The sequence below is a fragment of the Oncorhynchus mykiss genome, chromosome 3 (assembly GCF_057628025.1).
Source record: "Oncorhynchus mykiss isolate SJ-2025 chromosome 3, ASM5762802v1, whole genome shotgun sequence".
Classification (NCBI taxonomy): Eukaryota; Metazoa; Chordata; class Actinopteri; order Salmoniformes; family Salmonidae; genus Oncorhynchus; species Oncorhynchus mykiss.
In genome coordinates this window covers 31,986,858-32,006,368 of record NC_143024.1, presented here as the reverse complement: position 1 = coordinate 32,006,368, position 19,511 = coordinate 31,986,858, and the positions used below count along the sequence as shown (strand labels likewise).

The 19,511-nt window shown below is 48.0% G+C and overlaps 1 protein-coding gene across 1 annotated transcript; it reads right to left on the bottom strand.

The window, feature by feature from the left end:
* Nucleotides 1-10: 10 nt before the first annotated feature.
* Nucleotides 11-17,657, bottom strand: nacad (NAC alpha domain containing). Its single transcript, XM_021593039.3, has 10 exons — nt 17,115-17,657; nt 10,765-11,033; nt 3,409-10,684; nt 3,070-3,291; nt 2,261-2,349; nt 1,912-1,980; nt 1,645-1,791; nt 1,394-1,522; nt 313-435; nt 11-125 (listed from the first exon to the last, which is right to left on the bottom strand). The coding sequence occupies exons 1-10, from the start codon at nt 17,197-17,199 to the stop codon at nt 111-113; spliced, it is 8,424 nt and encodes a 2,807-aa protein (XP_021448714.3). The 5' UTR covers nt 17,200-17,657; the 3' UTR covers nt 11-110.
* Between the last annotated feature and the right edge of the window lie 1,854 nt (nt 17,658-19,511).

Below are 19,511 nucleotides of genomic sequence, written 5' to 3'. Positions count from 1 at the left end.
TGCCCACTAGTGTGGTTATAACAGACTGTTTATTAGCAGGTAAGGAGAATGCAACATAGCAGCGATACAGATGTGACACTGGCATTTATGCTTTTGGGGGGGGGGTCCTCTCACATGGTCAGCTCCTGTGGGAGAGAAGAAAGAGGGGGAGAATTACTTGGGGTTGGATGCGTGAAAAACATATTGTTAAGCTTCTTTTTTTTCAAGATCTGTTGGAAAAAGGACTGTTGCAATCAGGTCATAACAGCAAATGTAGGCCCAATGTGGACAGTGTGTTACAACAGATTCCTTCCTTCATCACTCCCTCCTCACCATGATGGCGTTAACGATGTCGTTGGTGTTGTGTCTGAGGGCGTGGGCAGCTTTGGAACGGGACACGTTAGCCTGGGCCATCACCAGCTCTATATCCCTCTGCTCCAAACCTCCCTCGTCCACCTGACAGACAGAGGTCAAAGTCAGTTGCACTATGGAACACTTCTGAACATGAAAAAAAAAAAAAATGCTACAGTTCATAACTGTAGCATTGGGGTGGCCAGTAGCCTAGTGGTTAGAGCTTTGGACTAGAAACCGGAAGGTTGCAAGATCGAATCACCAAGGTACAAATCTGTCGTTTTGCCCCTGAACAAGGCAGTTAACCCGCTGTTCTTCGGCCGTCATTGAAAATAAGAATTTGTTCTTATTTTAACTGACTTGCCTAGTAAAAAAAATTTAAATAGCCATCAGGCTAACTACAGTAAAGTACTTAAGTAACAATACTTGAAAATACTACTTAAGTTGTTTTTTTTATCTGTATGTCACTTGAACTCTTTATATTTTTGACAACTTTTACTTCACTACATTCCTAAAGAAAATTATGTACGTTTTACTCCATACATTTTCCTTGAGACCCAAAAATACTCGTTAGATTTTGAATGCTTAGCAGGACAGGAAAATGGTCTAATTTACATACTTATCAAGATAACATCCCGGTCATCCATACTGCCTCTGATCTGGGGGACTCACTAAACACGTACTTTGTTTGTAAATTATGTCTGAGTGTTGGAAGGGTGCCCCTGGCAAGCATGCTGTGTGTTATGCCTAATATAACTCATTTGAAAGGATTTATACTTAAGTATATTTGAGCAATTACATTTACTTTAGTATATTTAAAACCAAATACAGGATGTTCCTGTGTGACTCACTTTAACTTGAGTCATTTTCTATTAAGGTATCTTTATTTTTCTCATGACAGTTGGGTACTTTTTCCACCACTGCAGTAGAAATGAAATATAACAACACTAGACAGAATGGTTTCATATTAAGATCTAAAAGAACTACTGTACATGAAAGAGTAAGAATAGTGTAAAGATTGGTGTTTTTCCTTGACATAATGAGTGAGCATGCATTTCCATACCTCCTCTTCCTCGCTCTCCTCCTTGATGGTGAGGCTGGGTGGTGCAGGGGGCACCAGTGGGGAGGGCTCCACCGGGACCTTAAACTTCTCTGCCGCTGCCTTGTGCACCTGTTGAGACAGGTCCTCTATCTAGGAAGGAAATAGGAAGAGAGAGGTCACCTTGGCCTCTGAACACAATGTAGATGAGAGAAAAGAGGGGGATAAAGAGAGAGAGGTTAGAGAGAGCGAGTGAGAGAAGGTTAGGATGTCACCTTGGCCTCTCCAAACACGATGTAGATGTCTGACGCGGGGCTCTTGAAGACGTCAGGTCTGCTGATGACAAACAAGATGCTCTTCGACTTCCTTATAGTGATCCTGGTCACACCGTGGACCGGCCGCAAGCCCAGCTTACCCATGGCCTAAACACACACACACTTGTTACACCATGACGCGGCCAAACACACAGAATACACACACATTTGCTCTGTGTTTGATTAGCTGAATCTGCCACATGGAGCAGCTCTGTGTTCACATCTCGCCTTGCGGGCCTTCTTCTCACTGCGGCTCTGCTTAGGTCTGTTAATCCCATCATCAGCAGGAGAGATGGGCTGAGAGAGAGAAGGAGAACAACAAAATCAATTCAACACATCAAACCTGAGAACATTCTACAGTAGTTTACCCATATCCAGACTGATAATATGGAAAAGATCTCTGAAGCTGCGACCCATTCAGAAAATACAGGCCCCACAACACGCATCCTTCTTACCACTCTACCTAAAGGTAATGACATCAATATGTTATTACATAACACACAGTGAAAGCAAGGTTTCCACCCTTGGAGGTAAGGGGACTTCTAGAGTGTTCTCTGCCCACACACGGTAGATTCACCTGGGGTTCTGAGGATCTCAGTGGCACCACCTCTGGTTCTTCCAACTCTGGCACTGATCCCTCACTCTCCGACTCATTGCAGGAGCCCACTGTGGAACACACACACTGTTACTCTCAGAGTACTGCATCACATCCTCATTGCTATGGTAACTAATGACTGAGATATAGATGATGAGGATATGGTGTAGCTCGTTAGCACTGGTAATGGGACAGTCCATCATAAAGCTCTATGTCTAACCTAATCCCCGATCTCAGAGGAGAAATAGATCACCTCATTAAATAGTAATGGCATTTCATCTCTATGCTATGGAACATGCAGGTTATGACGTATAATTACATTCTGTACTAGTGCGTTTCAATGCATGTAGCATTGTTCATTATGCTGCAGTGCTACCACACATACAGTACACATAAATCCCCATCCATGATTCTATGTACTATCATCTACAGGGAGGTCAGTTCTAGCTAGATTGAACCAGTGGTTTCAGGTTGACTGACGGTTGCCCTAAAATAACCTCTATTGAAAGATGTGCAATAACAGTATTCCTCCTGGATAAAATGATCCTCTCTCTGAGTATTTCTCCTCCATTATTCAGTAGCTGCAGCAGTGTTCTGTGGTCGACGGGGTATTATTGAGAAGCTTTCCTAGAATCAAAAGTATGTCCTTCATCAGGACCATAGCAGGGCCACTAGACATACTCAGAGACATCTGTGTGTGTGAGGAAGGTCATAGGTTGAGTCACTTCTCAGAATCACTATCTCAACGAAACAGACAGAGATGGAGAGATATGGGTTTGCAGAGTACGTACAGTTGTATTTGAAGGACAGTTCCAGCTCCTGTGAATCCTTGTGGCTGATTGGACAGTCTATCTGTCTCTCAGTTGGTTGGCGGGAGGAGTGAAGCAGTATCTCTCGCTGATTGGAGGAGCCAGACTCTTTATGAGAAGGGTTTCCAACAATCCCCCTGGGCTGAGTCATGTGACGTCGTAGAGGAACAGCAGTGTCATCATCACTGTCTGTGTCCATCCCATCTGCAACAAAATCCAAGTTCACACAGGTTGGACTGATTCATGATTTACTGATACTTGATTACCCAAAAGAGAAAATCAAATCACCCCACACCCCTATCTCTCCTGAGTGTAACTCACCTCTGTCCTGTGGGCTTTGTGACTGAACTGGCTTGATCTGTCTGTTGGGCTTGGTGAGGAGGTTTGGTTGGGGCTGGGCTTGGCAGCGGATGTCTAGGACAGGCACTGTGGTTGGAGCCTCCAGCCGTGGCAAAGACTCCTGGGTGGGCTGGGTAAGGCTGAGGGTCGAGGGCAGGGCTGACGTGGGTGGAGATGAGAATGAGTAGGGGGTAGGGGACATACGGACACTTTCAGTGGGTATAGGGGGATGCTTAGGAAGGGCGATAGGGGTAGTAGAAAGGGTTGCGGAGGCTGCCTGAAGATTGGTTGATTGAGGCTGGGTGTCTAGGAGTGGGGTGACAGGCTGGACTGTGGTGAGGAGAGGCTGGGACTCCTGTATGGGGGTGGGGAGGTCCTCATCTGGCTGCACTGTGAAGGTACTGGGGGGAGGAGAGGAGGAGAGAGGAGAGGGGGAGAGATGGGGAGGAGAGGAGGAGGGAAGAGGTGGAGGAGAAGAAGATCTATTCTGTTCTGTAGGGGAGGCATGGCCACTCCCCACATTGTTATCGTTGATGTCCTTCCTGCTTTCTGTCTGGCAACCAGGCAGCGGCCTGTTGTCAAGCATTTCCCGGTGTACTTCCATGGTCACTTCCTGGTTGTGTAGGAGAGCAGGAGAGATAGGGCAGAGGTTGGTAGGACTAGGGGAAGTCGGGGATCTGGAGATGTTTCTGTTTTCCCCTCTCCTCTCGGACTCTGCCTCAGGTTTGCCCTTCACAGGTGTCCTCTGTCTGGTATCTGCAGCAGATTTTTGTCCCCTCGTGTTCTTATTCTTTTGCTTCCCTGGTGGGGAGGTGTCTTCTAGGGTCTTGGCAGTGAGAGCTGGTTCCTGTGGGTGATCAGCAGACCCAGAGCCTGACGGAGATTGTCTGCGCGGCTGACTGGGTCTGTCTCTGCTCTGCTTCCCTCTCCTCCCTGGCTGAGGAGGAGTGATGGCTTTCTCTGTGCTTAGCTCTCCCTCGGGTGTCTGACGCTGTGCAGGTTCTGGAACACTCTCTGTTGGAGAGAATCTCTCCTCTGCAATCTCCTCCACCTCTCTTTCGCCTGAGATACAAACACTGCTCTCCTGCTCTTCTAAGGCCCCAGTCGTCTTTGGTTGGTCAATGTGCCTGTCAGTCTTCTGACCGCCACCACCTTCTTTTTGGCTCACCGTCTGTGGCTCTGTCTCCTCTGGCTGAGGCTGGGAACAGAGTTTTTTCACACTTTCTACCGTGTCTTTACCCACTGATAGGGAAGATTCTTGGAAAACTTGGATCTTCTCTACTGTGTCTTTGCTCACTGATGGGGAAAATTCTTGGGAAACTTGGACTTTCTCTACTGTATCATCACTCACTGATTGGGAAGTTTCTTGGGAAACTTGGACCTTCTCTACTGTGTCTTTTCTCACTGATGCGGAAGTTTCTTGTGAAACTTGGACCTTCTCTACTGTGTATTTGCCCATTGATGGGGAAGTTTCTTGGGAAACGTGGACTTTCTCTACTGTGTCTTTGCCAACTGACAGGGAAGATTCTTTGGAGACTTGGACCTTCTCTAATGTGTATTTTCTCACTGATGGGAAAGTTTCTTGGAAATCTTGGACCTTCTCTACCGTGTCTTTGCCCACTGATGGGGACGTTTCTTGGGAAAGGTGGACCTTCTCTACTGTGTATTTGCCCATTGATGGGGAAGTTTCTTGGGAAACTTGGACTTTCTCTACTGTGTCTTTGCCCACTGATAGGGAAGATTCTTGGGAGACTTGGACCTTCTCTACTGTGTCTTTGCTCACTGATGGGAAAGTATCTTGGGAAACTTGGACCTTCTCTACTGTGTCTTTGCCCACTGATGGGGACGTTTCTTGGGGAAATTTGACCTTCTTTACTGTGTCTTTGCTCACTGACGGGGAAGTCTCTTGGGAAACTTGCACCTTCTCTACTGGGTCTTTGCCCACTGATAGGGCAGATTCTTGGAATACTTTGACCTTCTCCACGGTGTCTTTGCCCACTGATGGGGAAGTTTCTTTGGAAACTTGGACCTTCTCTACTGTGTCTTTGCCCACTGATAGGGAAGTTTCTTGGAAGACTTGGACATTCTCTACTATGTCTTTGCTCATTGATGGGGACGTTTCGTGAAAAACTTGGACCTTCTCTACTGTGTCTTTGTCCACTGATTGGAAAACATTTTGGGAAACTTGGACCTTCTTTACTGTGTCTTTTCCCACTGATATGGAAGATTCTTGGGAAACTTGGACCTTCTCTACTGTGTCTTTGCCCACTGATGGGGAAATTTCTTGGGAAATTTGGACCTTCTCTACTGTGTCTTTGCCCACTGAGAGAGAAGTTTCTTGGGAAACTTGGACATTCTCTACTGTGTCTTTCTTCAGTGATCGGGAAGTTTCTTGGGACAGTCTGCCTGACTTGGGGTTGCTTGGTCTGATTTTATGGCTGAAGGATCCAAATGCCCCACCCAGCAGAGACAGAGCTGGGTCTGCCTGTTTGACTGCTGGGTTAATATCTGTGTTACTGTTGGGTCTGGAAATGGCTGCCTCTACTGAACCAGGGCTCTGGTCTGAGACAGTCTGTGGTTTACCTCCTGGTGGTGAGACACGCCCAGGGCTTTCCATGGACAAGGAAGGTTGTCTTATGTCTGATTGGTGTGTTGAGCTGTCAGTTGATGTTGATGGCCTATCGGAGGCTGCAGCAGCCTGTGATCTCACCTCTGTGAGTGGTATGTTTGAGAGAGAAGCCCTCAGACACACACTCTGGCTCTGGTGTCTCACGTCCTCTGACAGGGCATTCAGAGTCATACAGGTTGGCATTCCAGAGGATAGGAACACTGAGACATTGTTGTTGTTTTCCTGCTCCTCCTTGTTTTCCGGGTGACTCTGCAGGTTGCTGACATCATCCTCTGGGAATTGGGAGCTTCCGTCCTCTCCTCCCCCTGCCTCTGATATCTCCTCGATGGACCTCCAGCTGGACAGGTTGGACTCTGGCACTCCCTCTCCCACAAGCTCGACATCTGCCATCTTGTCTGGCCGACCACACAGGCTGTTGTTGTCTTCTTCGTCCCCCATTATATCACCCACCTCATCCTCATCTGTGCCGACATTGGGCAGCCCGGAGAGTGTCTGTCCAATCTTCTGTCCAATTGTCTGTCCAATCGTATGTCCCTCCACCTCATACAGTAATAGGCTCTGTGCCTCCAACCCACAGCCCTGCCCCAGAGAGAGAGATAGGGCCTCCCCTGCCCCCCAGGACCCGGACTCTGCTCCTAACCCCCTCCTATCAGCCCTCAAGCCCCCATCCCCCCTCCTCCCCCCTGCATCTGTCTCTGAGTTCTCCCTCTTGGGAGAGACAGCCAGGGGTGTGTGAGGGGATCCCAGGGCCCCAGGGCCCCCGTCCTCAGTGCTCAGGGTGTTCTCCCTCAGGTTCTCCTGGGCTGGGTCACATGGGCAGATGTCAGGGGTCAGGGACAGGTTGTCAGTCAGGTCAGGTGAGCTCTCAGGGAAGGAGGAGACAGGGATGTTGCTGGGGTTAGGCTCTTTCGGGCATGTGAGCAGAGGCACCCCCTTGTTCAGGTCGTTGGTGGCAGTGGTCCCTTCAAGGACCTGATGGGAGTCCACACCTTCAGCGCTGCTGTTCGCGTTCTTCTGGTCCAGTTCCAGCACTGACACCAGAAGCGGTTTGGACCGGACTGAAGCTGCTGCCACCCCAAACACACGTGGGAGCGGCTTACGGGGCTCAGAGGTCTTCTGTTTAGGCCGGGGTGTGTCTGACTTAGAGGGGCGTGGCTTAATGAGTAGTTTGAACGAGTCTCTGTCTGTCTGCTCTGTGTGGTCCTCGTCTGAAGTCTCTGTGCTCTGTTCATTTTTCTCTCTCTCCCCACCGCTCTGTTTGTCCTTCCCTCTCTCCCCACCGCTCTGTTTGTCCTTTCCTCTCTCCCAACCGCTCTGTTTGTTCTTCCCTCTTTCCACACTGCTCTGTTTGTCCTTCTCTCTATCTCCACCGCTCTGTTTGTCCTTCCTTTTCTCCCCACTGCTCTGTTTGTCCTTTCCTCTCTCCCCACTGCTCTGTTTGTCTTTCTCTCTCTTTGCACTGCTCCTTTTGTCCTCCTCTCTCACCGTACCAGCCTGTACTTCCTCTGCAACTGCTTTGGCTTGCCCTGCTCCTGTTGCCAGGGTCACAGGGCTGTTATGGGATGGCTGGGTTGCCAGGATGACAGGATTGTTGTGGGACGCTGTCTCCTCGATTGTAGCAGCAGGGTTAGTGTTAGGAGTAGCAGCAGTGTTCGTTTTAGGAGTAGCAGCAGGCTTAGTGTTAGGAGTAGCAGCAGGCTTAGTGTTAGGAGTAGCAGCAGGCTTAGTGCTAGGAGTAGCAGCAGGGTTAGTGTTAGGAGTAGCAGCAGGGTTAGTGTTAGGAGTAGCAGCAGGGTTAGTGCTAGGAGTAGCAGCAGGGTTAGTGTTAGGAGTAGCAGCAGGGTTAGTTTTAGGAGTAGCAGCGGGGTTTGGGGTAGAGCATGTACCTGGGGTAGTTTTGGGGGTTGAGGCTGTAGCAGGGTTAGTGTTAGTGGTACAGGCCGTAGCAGATTTAGCGTTAGGGGCAGGAGCACTGTTAGTGTTAGGGGTAGAGACCGTAGCAGGGTTCATTTCAGGAGTACATACGGTAGCAGAGTTAGTTTTGAAGGTTGAGGAAGTAGCATAATTATTTTGTGGGGTTGAGGCTGTAGCAGGGTTAGTGTTAGTGGTACAAACAGTAGCAGATTTAGCATTAGGGGCAGGAGCACGGTTAGTGTTGGGGTTAGAGAGAGATTCAGGCTTGGTTTTAGGGGTTGACACGGTAGCAGGAGTAGTCTTTGGGGTAGTGAAGGCACGGTAAGGGGTTGTAGAAAGTTTAGGGGTAAGGGTAGAGACATAAGGGCTCTCCTGAGAAGGAGCGGGGACAGGAGGGTCAGAGGACTCTGAGGAGATCTCCATTTCACTCCCACTACTGCTGTTGGAGGACTCGGGGTGGGCTGATTCCGCAGGTTGGGCAGGTGCAAGTGCAGGTTGTGGTGGTCTAGGTCCTGGAGGATCCTCAGGCCGGGGCTCTTTGTCACCTGGGGGATTGATTAGGCTAAGTCTGCTCTGGGACTGGGACAGTTCAGTGCTGTAGGCCTCTGGTCTGGTTTTAGGCTGAGGTTTGGCTTGGTGTGGTTCTGTGGGTGATCCTGTGGGTGGTCCTGTGGGTGGTCCTGTGGGTGGTTCAGCATGTCTCTCTGTGCTGTACAGTCGCTCATCCTCTTCGCCATTATAAGAGGCGGAGTCTAGTGAGTCGTCAGTGTCGTCATGGAAACAGAAGGACTCATCCAGCCCTTCGTTGATGGAAGTTTCTGACAGTGAATGAAGGAAGGAGGCCGAGTTGTCCTCTTCAGCTGGGTCATTTACAGCCTTACCCTCACCCTCCTCCTCCTCATCCTCAACATCCTCACCCTCCTCTTCATCCACCTCTTCCTCTATCACTATTTCTACTTTAGCCTCCTCTATCTCTACCTTAGCCTCCACTTCTTCCTCATCATCTTCATCATCATCCTCCACGTCCCCCTCCTCCTCTCCGGCCGCGTACGCATCCACATCGTTCCTGTCGTTTCCCTCTCCTCCCTCATTCCCCTCCTCTGTGGGGAAGAGAGTGATCTCCATGGAGTCTGCCTGAAAGAGGAGACTGGTGTGGAGGGGGAAGTTAAGCAGAGAGGCTGGGATCATACTCTCCTCTTCCTCCATCTCTCCATCATCACTGTAGGAGCCTGGGAACAGCAGGAAGGTACCCATCTCTCCGTAAGGGCTGGAGTTATCCCCGTCTGACACATCTGGAGAGCAGGTGTCCATGGTAAGGTTGGAGGAGGCAGGGTTGACGCTGGAGGTGTGAGGGCTTAGGTTCCCCATGTCTGGGGCAAAGGGGAAGGAGATGGAGGTCAGCCGTGGGGAGTCTGCTCCATCATCATCTGGGTTGGTAATGGGAGGGTAAAGCTCCTCAGACACACAGGCCTGCAGCTCCAGCTCCAGGCCTCTTTGCAGCAGGGGACTTGAGTACTGCTGTCCCCCAGCCAGAGCATCCTCTGCTGGGCAGAGCGAGCCCTCGGACTCCCCTCCATCTTCCTGGGAGTCGGTGCTTCTGCCGCTGCTGCTCCTCAATGGGGAAGTGTCCTCTGTCACCCAGCGAGGGCGACAGCTACCCCTTGAGACTGTCACTTCCTCACTCCTTCTCCCCCTTACCTCCCCTCTCAGTACCTCCTCCTCCTCCAGGATCACAGTCTCTGCTAGACCCTTATAGAGGCAGAACCGCCACTCTGCTGCTCCTCCTCCCTTTTCCTCTGCCCTCTCCCCTACTGCTCCCCTATCCTCCCCCACTTCGTCTCCGATTTCGGACAGCGAGCTGACAAAGCATGCAGGTGCCTCCTGCACCTCCTCTGCCAGGAGAAGATTGGGGGAGGTGCAGGGGGAGGTGGAAGAGGTCCAGCTGCCCCCCTCCGCCGTGACGTAGGAGCCAGAGGGGGAAGTGAGGGGGGAGCACAGGTCCTCACTGTCCGAGTTTGGTGAGAGGGGAGAGGCTGGGGAGCCGGGGTAAGAGCGGTGTTTGAGGTGTAAGGGGCGAGCAGCCATCTTGATGGGGGTGGAGGGTGCGGTGTAGTACAGGTCAGGATCCAGGGACGAGGGAACACCCACTCTCAGAGGGTCCACGGCATAGGCCGGCTCAGTGAAGGATAGGATAGCAGGGGGATAGGCTGGCTCGGACAGGGAGGGCATGGCATACATGGAACATACAAAAGACATTTCACCATAGGGAGACAGCCCTGCCTCCAAAGGGCTTGAGCTGCCCGTCAAACTAACATCCACTGTGACTGGCTCTGAGGAGGGAGGGGAGGCAGGGATGAGGGGGGTTAGGAGAGGGGTGAGGAGAGGGCCAATGGGCAGGACGGGGCTTCTCTCCTGTTCTTGCTCCATCTTTGGGGTCAGAGGTGAATTGTCTCTCTCCTGCCCTGTGTCCAGTTGGGCCTTTTCTCCAGCCTCGGCCTGGGGCTCTAAGGGAGGCTTAGGGACCTCCAAGACTGGGCCTCCAGCCAGGGGTATCGCCTGGCTGCTCTGCTCGCATGGGCACTTCCCTGTCAGGGTTTTCTTTGTCTTGAGCAGGGCTTTCTTTGTCTTGAGCAGGGCTTCCTGGCCCATCACCACCCGTGTGTCTATGTTCTCTGGCTCCTTGTAGTCGCTCTCCACCTCTGAGCCCATCAGAACCTGGAGAACATAATGAGAATGTTAGAAAAACATAAAGAGAAGAGTAGACCATTGGTAAACATACACACACATATACACACCTTGATTCTCTCCATCTTCACGGGTCCGCTGCGGCGTCCACAGGGTCCGTGACCTCCAAACGTCCCGCTAAGTCGGACCGTGTTACTGTGGCGACGGTCTGAACCTTCAGGCTGGGGTCGCGGGGTCGCGGAGGAGCTAGGTGTGGCCCGAACCAGCCGTGGCCCGAACGGAGAGGTGCATGATGGCAGCAGCTTCTGAGGGGTGCTGGGGGAGGGACTAGAGCCGCTGTCACTAGGGGTGGAATCAGTGGAGGCATGTCTGGTCATGTCTGAAAGAGGAGCGAAAAATAAGAAACTGTTTCTGTAATGTTATGTCCATGAGGTCAGAATCACTAGCTGCTTCATGACGTGGCAACAGTAACAGTAATGGAGAAAAGGCAACTAGAATTTCAGTTTACCTCCTGAATGTATTAAAAATAATACAATTAAAACACAAAACATCTGTAATGGATGCTGTAGTCTCTTTGACTTTGTTGAATAGAAACAGTCATTTCAGCTCTCTCTTTGAAGCTTGTTCTCCCTCCATTACTGTTGCACACACAGCCATACCTAGCGGGTCTAGAATTTCACCTAAATGTCAGAGAAAACAGGTGACTGAAAAGACCACGCTCACAGCAGGGTACACATCAAGTGGTATTAACATATCAAAATATAAGGTCCCTACTGTCGTCACTTACAACCATCAACTACGGCTGGGTGAATGGAGCCCATTTACTGGTAGTGAGTTCTGAATTAACTAAATGTGTTCTCCCTCCATTTACAGGGCTCACTGCCCAGGGTAGTTCTTTACTCAGGCACTTTTCCTTCCACAGTAGTGACCCCTGACCCCCAAGGGAATGGAACACACCCTGAGTTTGCTGAAGTCTGCATATCTGGCTGTAGTACCTGCTGCTAGGGCAATTGAGCCCGCACTGTGCACGAGTGTGTGTAAGCTTGTGCATGTAGGTGTTTTTCCCCCTCTCCTCTACCCCTCCTCCCATCTTTCCTGTACCCATCTAACAATTCTTTGTGAGGCATTGGAAAACCTCCCTGGTCTTTGAGGTTGAATCTGTGTTTGGAATGCACTGCTCGACTGAGGGACCTTAGAGATAATTGTATGTGTGGGGTACAGAGATGAGGTAGTCGTTCAAAAATCACACAGTGAGTACATGCAACTTATGTGACTTGTTAAGCGAATTTGATTTGATTTGAAATGTTTTGTCCTGAACATATTTAGGCATGCGATAACAAAGGGGTTGAATACTTATTGACTCAAGACATTTCAGCTTTTAATTTTTTATTCATTTGTAAACATTTCTAAAAACATAATCCACTTTGACATTATGGCGTATTGGATAAAGAGAGAGAAAAGACAAGAGAGAATGAAAGGAATTGAATAAAGAAGAATTCATATTGATTGATTGGTAACATCAAGAACAAGCTGGTTTTGTGTGATATTCATCCCAGATCCTGCAGGGGCGCTACATGCAGGGTGTCTGTTGCCCTCTTCCGTTGCTTGATGCTTGATAGTAGTACAGCTAGCACAGTTCGATAACTTCACTAGCTACTTCATGTACAACTTGAAAATACCATGCTAACACTGCTCTCAGTGCTTAGTGGTAAAATTATGGCCAACATGGTAGCTCCGTCTCTTACTTGAAATGAGGCTATTGGTGCTAGCTCTCGTCTTTCTCTTTGCACTTTTGCTCTCTCTCCTCCTCATCTTTCTCTCTTTTGCTCTCCCTCTCTTGCGCTACCTCTCTCTCTCTCTAATCAGACACTCAGATTAGCCATAGGCTAAATGGTGCCATTATTAGATCACCGCCTTTCCCTCGACACACACACATGCACTCCACTCTAGTGACTACGCCATCGTCTCCATAACCTTAAACAGGAACGAAGGATCATTTTGAGAGAAAATGACAGAATGGAGGAGAGGAACTAGGGCAAGAGTGCGAGTGGAGGAGGGAGTCTGGATCAGTCAGAGAGAGAGAGAAAGAGAAAATGAGAGAGGGATCGACAAAAGGGGTATTTTCCATTCTATTATGACCAGCTCTGCTGCTCCTTACTGATGTGACGGTTCTGCAGGATTTAAATGAAAACAACACACAAGACTCCTTATGAGATTTCCATGAAATCCCCTGAGACCTGTCACGTACTGTGAGTGCACATGCCAAGGTTATTATTACTCCCTTATTTTTTGCACCAGTCTCAGCACCAGTCCTTTTAAATCCAAGTCACATTGAGATTGACTTTATAATTTAAACCTAACCTAACCTATGACCTGACCCTTCAACTAACGCATTTACCAAAGATTATCTATACACTGACAAGAGATGGGACTCAATGCTCTAACAATGGGAACAAATGTCAGAAAAGGCAGAAGGCAGTCGGGAGGAGGTGGTAGCAGGCTGGAACATTCTAGCCAATAAGAGAGCAGATGTACATGTGAACAATGGGCACATCTGCGATATAACATAAAAAATATATGTATAATAATTCAAATTGGAGACTTATATTTCCCTCACTAACTTTTAACATCAGCTATCTGAGCAGCTAATCGATCGCTGCAGCTGTACATAGCCCATCTGTAAACAGCACACCCAATCTAGCTACCACATCCCCATATTGTTTTGATTTACTGTTCTGCTCTTTTTCACACCAGTATTTCTACTTGCACATCATCATCTGCTCATCTATCACCCCAGTATTAATTTGCTAAATTGTAATTACTTCGCTACTATGGCCTTCCTCACGCCATTTGCACACACTGTATATAGACTTTCTTAATTTTTCCTATTGTGTTATTGACTGTACGCTTGTTTATTCCATGTGTAACCCTGTGTTGTTGTTTGTGTCAAACTGCTTTGCTTTATCTTGGCCAGGACGCAGTTGTTCTCAACTAGCTTACCTGGTTAAATAAAGGTGAAATATATATATATATTTTTTAAATGGCTCCAGCATCCCTAAAACCTCCATAAAAACTGAAACTAAATAATATACAACTAATACTAAATAAAAACTAGCAAATCAGGTCGGAAAATGAGCTGAAACTAAACTGAATTGCAAATACAAATCGAAAAACCAATAGAAATAAAAACGAATAGAAAAGCACTAAACTATAATAACCTTGGTACAGACATAGGCATATGCACGCATTCACACACACACACACACACACACACACACACACACACACACAAACACTGACCAGAGAACAGGACTTTATTCTCTTCTCTCAACTGGGCCATCGCCATGCACAGTGGCCTCAGAAATGTGCACGCACGCACGCACGCACGCACACACACACACACACACACACACACACACTAGCTCCACCAGGAACCCAAATATCACTTACTGATGGAGTATGTGGACTCTCTCTCTCCCTCCCTCTTTGTTTATCTCTGATAGCCCATTCTCTTCTGCTGCATTTCTCTTTGTCCTCTTTCCCTCCCTCCTTTTTTCCCTCTCTCTATTTCTTCTTTTCTCTCCTGTCTCCCCCTTCCCTTTCCCTTCCTTCCTCTCTCTGTGCCTGTGGTCTAGCTAATAGCTAATATCGTCAGCACTTAGCTGCACTGTCTCTATCCTTTCCTAGGCCCAGGGTGGGGATGTTTATTACTGGATTGTTATGCTGAGTCATGTCACAGTGTGTGCACGCATGCATGCACGCACACACACACACACACACACACACACACACACACACACACACACACACACACACACAATTTGTCACAGAGATGCATACAAGGACACAATAAGACGTGTGCCGTTCTAAGGTTTCTTTGTTTGTGTGTGTGTGTGTGTGTGTGTGTGTGTGTGTGTGTGTGTGTGTGTGTGTGTGTGTGTGTGTGTGTGTGTGTGTGTGTGTGTGTGTGTGTGTGTGTGCGCGTGTGGCTCTGCCTACACCCACATGCTTGGAGTGTGCAGGCCGCAGCAGGCTGGAACTGCGTCACAGAGGCTGCTTCCACGGCCTGTCAGGCCCCAGAGCGAGCTTCTATTTCAGCCTTCACTCCAAGACAGTCCCAGGCCTTGAGACAAACCCCAGGAGCCTACTGCCTCACAATACCTCTCTCCAGCTCTCTGCTTCTCCCCCTTTCTCCCTCCCTCCCTCCCACTCTCTCTCTCTCTCCCGCCATCATCCTATTCTGCTGCATTCTCTTCTCATCTAACCATTGTGTTCTCAGTGCAGGAAAACAGTGATGTTTCGGATTGAAAGGCCTTCATCAGAACACTCCAGGAACAGACAAGACAATGTAAGGATATGATTTATATTAAAGGATGGGTATTTTACAAAAAACGAATGGCAGTGCAATAATACAAAGACTAGAAGTCTTACTCCAAATAGCCATCTGGATTACATCACATCATTAGCGCCAGACCAGCAGAGCTGATACGTGCTGTCTGAGGTGTACAATATACTTCCAAGGTTGGTTTCATTGACTCTCTCTTTAACTGCCCAAATTGACCTATTTTTAGATACAACTTTTGATTCCATTCGAAAGGATCATCTTCAGCAAATTGAGGTGTAGAATCACTCTTCTACAAATAGTATTCTCTGCCAAATATTAGGTTTGGTGCAATTAAGATTTGCAGAGATAAGCACAATCAGACATTGATTGATCGGAGGAGACAGCATGTGTCAATTACCAAACATTTTCTAGGATTTCCTACCTGCAGCAACACTAGTGGACAATGCAGGTAAAAGCACCGTGCTTCAAAACTCATGGCCCTACCTATACCACTTGTCCCTCTACTATACAGTCTGAACCCTGAATGGAGAGAAGTTGTGGGTGGCCTTGCTCAAGGGCAGGATCAGAGATCCAGTTCCATTGCCATTTTTGAGTCTCCCAGCCTGGGGCTTGAACCAGAAACCTTTGGCTGCTGGCCCGCCACTTCTAACCTCTATGCTACTGTACCTTATACCCCAACCGCCTTTACTGTCAGAGAGATAATACCCTAACCCAGGGATCATCAACTACATTCAGCCGCAGGCCAAATTTTTCTTGAGCGGATAGTTGGGGGGTCAGAACATAATTACTAATCATTTGTAAACTACAAATTAACTGTAAGAAGCCCAAACATATATAATGTTTGACTAAAACAATAATTTCAAACCTTGCTTACATTTGTATACATTATACATTATATCACTTCATGTCTCTCTATTATGTGTGTGAATACCTGGGAACAGATTTGTTAAATTAAAATCACTTGGAGTGGATTTCCTCGTATTTGGTACAGTCTTTTATGACCAACAATTAAAATCCCCCCCAAAATAAACATGATATATTTATTTTTTGTGGTTTTATTTGGGGGCCAAATAAACCACAAATAAAACCTAACACTTACATTGTACTTCTACTGTCTGAGACATGCATTTATCCCCCCAGTGTACTTATCCCCCTTCACTTCAACATAATGAACTCACAAACATAATACACAGGTAAATACACAGTCTGGGTGATGCAACTCCCATACTCTAACTCCTATACTTTACTGTCAAGTACAGCATCTAACATAGAATACATCTATTGTCTGCTAGACACAAACCTACCAGATGCAACATAACAACAATACCATAATAACCATATTGACTACATCATCTCATCAATAGCTATGTTAGCAGTAAGTAGCATACAGTGGCATGTACACACACAGTTCAGGTAGTCGGTGTCTTATCTAACATGAACAATTCATTTTCAAATGCTCTGCTTTACCCTACATCAGTCCGTGTCTAAATCTGTTCCTTCAGCATGTGGCCCTGCTGTTACTGTGTGGATGCTGCTGCTGAGTGCGATGCTGTGTCATGTCCCTGCATGCTGAGACTGGGGGAAGGGAAGTAATGGACGAGAGAGAGAGGGAGGAGCCGTTCCACTCTGCCCTGAGAAAACATGCCGCCACTGGGCAGTGAGATGGGGCTGGGGATAGAGTGGGGGAAGGGGATGTGGGTATGGGGTTAGTGAGGGGAAAGGGGAATATGGAGCTGGGGCTCGGGGTCAGGTAGGGGGAAGGGGATGTTTGTGGGGTTAAGTAGGGTAGGTGTTGTGGATGGGGGGTCTGGGGTGAAGGCTAGGGTGCTGGAGCTGGAACTAGGACTAGAGTGGGGATCACAGATAGATAGACAGACAGACAGACATGACCCAGCTCTACCTATCTAATCCGTCGGTCTGTCTGCTTCCCACACGGCAGTATAGCAGGCATCTATTATTCCTCCTCTACCAGCCTCTCTGTAACTCTAACATCTCCTCCTCTCCCTAGTGTCTCACATGCTCCTCACCCTCCCTGTCTCTCCTCTGCCATCTACACTCTCCCATGTCCTCCCCCCCCCCCCCCCCCCCCCCTCCCCTCCTCCCAGGTGGTCCTACCTGGTTCAGGCAGGCCTGTCTGCTCTGCTCCAAGCTCCGGATGTCTTTCTTTGGGGACAGATCTTCGAGAGCTCTCCCCCGGCATGGCTGTCTCTGAATCTCTCTGGTTCTGACGCAACAATAACTCCACACCACCAAGTAGCCAAGGTGAACCGAGAGAGAGTGCGCAGTATCGGGAGGGGCAGAGAGAGCGAGAGAGAGAGAGAGAGCGAGAGAGAGAGAGAGAGAGAGAGAGAGAGAGAGAGAGGGTGAATGCTCAGCGACCTGGCACTTAGATCTCCTGCAGCACACGTGTGTCTATATGTGTGTGTGTTAGAGAGTGAGAGAGAGTGCATGCCTCTCTCTGTGGTGCAGCAGAGCAGAGCCGTGATGATGCTATGAGTGAGAGGGTGTGTGGGTCTCGCGATGCTGCCAGTGTGTGTGTGTGTGTGTGTGTGTGTGTGTATGTGTGGGCGCATATGTTTGTGTGGAATCTGAGAGGGAGCTGCAGTATTCTCTCTCATTACCCATCTGAGCTGCACTGCCTCCCTCCTCCCCTCCCTCTCTCCTTCCCATCCCTCTCTCCCTCCCTCTCTCTCTCTCCTTGGCGATGACTTGATACTCAGCGATGATGTCAGCAGATTTCTGCTGCTGTCTGAGTGCTGCCCCCATCCTTACAGGAAGGTACTGCAGAGACAGAGGGCTAGAGAGAGGGTGTGCGGAGAAGATGGGCTATTGCAGAAAGAGAGATGGAGGAAATAATGCTTCTGAAAGGGAAATTGAAGGAGAGTTACAAAGAAAGAAAAGAGAAAGCGGGACATTCAGTCTCCTCCCCTTTTCCATTTGTCCCCCCCAAAACCCAGATCACTGGCAGTTTCCTTGGCCACCCCAAGCTTCCCACGCTGGGTGGTGTGTGCGTGTGTGTGTGTGTGTGTGTGTGTGTGTGTGTGTGTATCAGGGGGTTTCTGCATCTGCTCTGCCAGCTCAACAGAGTCCCCTGTCTCCTCTCTCTGCCAATTTCAGCCCGGCTGGCATTTATACACCAGCGGTATCCTCCTCTCTCATCTGCTTACTCATATTTCCCTGCTCCTCGCTGACCTGAGGTCAGCAACACACAGAAACATACTGCCCTCAGACAGGATCTGGTCTCTATGACAACACAGTTAATACTGGGACAGCTGGCTGGCTGGCTGGGCTCAGAGGTGGGGTGATGAGATCAATCAGTCAATCAACCAACTAACCAATTAATGGAGTTACTTAGCAGCTCACTCTCTATATCACAACATGATCTCAACGCTCATGGGGCCAGAGTTCGAAATGAACCATCTGAGCCTTTTGAATTATATAATTATGCTCCCAAGTGGCGCAGCAGTCTAAGGCACTGAATCTCAGTGCAATAGGTGTCACTACAGTCCCTGGTTCAAATCCAGGCTGTATGACATTTGGCCGTGATTGGGAGTCCCATAGGTCGGTGAACAATTGGCCCAGCATTGTCTGGGTTTGGCCGGGGTAGGCCGTCATTGTAAATAAGAATTTGTTCTTAACTGACTTGCCTAGTTAAATAAAATATATATATATATTAACGTACATGTTGGAGCTGCTACAGAAATAGAATATGTAGATCAGTCATGATTCTCTCTCTTACAATCTAGACAGTGGTGTGAAAATACTTCAAGGTACTACTTAAGTAGTTTGTTGGGGTTTCTGTACTTTACTTTTAATATTTTTTACAACATTACTTCACTACACTCCTAAAGAAAATCTTTTTAGTCCATACATTTTCCCTGAGACCCAAAAGTACTCGTTACATTTTGAATGCTTAGCAGGACAGAAACATTGTCCAACTCATACACTTATGAAGAGAACATCCCAGGTCATCCCTACTGCATCTTATCTGGCGGACTCACTAAACACACATGCTTTGTTTGTATCTGATGTCTTAAGTGTTGGAGTGTGCCGCTGGCTATCTGTAAGTAAATGTAAAAAACAAGAAAATGGTATTGTTTGGTTAGTTCAATATAAGGAATTTTAAATGATTTATACTTTTATTATATCAAAGTAATTACATTTACTTTTGATACTTAAGTATATTTCAAACCAAATAATTTTACTCAATTGGTATTGTACTGGGTGACTTTCACTTTTTCTTAAGTCATTTTCTATTAGGGTATCTTGACTTTTACTCAAGTATGACAATTGGGTACTTTGTCCACGAATGATTCTAGGTGAGATAATAAATGGAAACAGAATCTTAAACATCCTGCTTTATCATTATAGCTGAGCACACATGCTCCAATCAGCGCAAAGCAACTCAACTACATACAGTGCAGTCAAAAAGTATCCACACCCATTGACTTTTTCCATATTTTGTTGCGTTACATTGAGATTTTATGTCACTGGCCTACCCATAATGTCAAA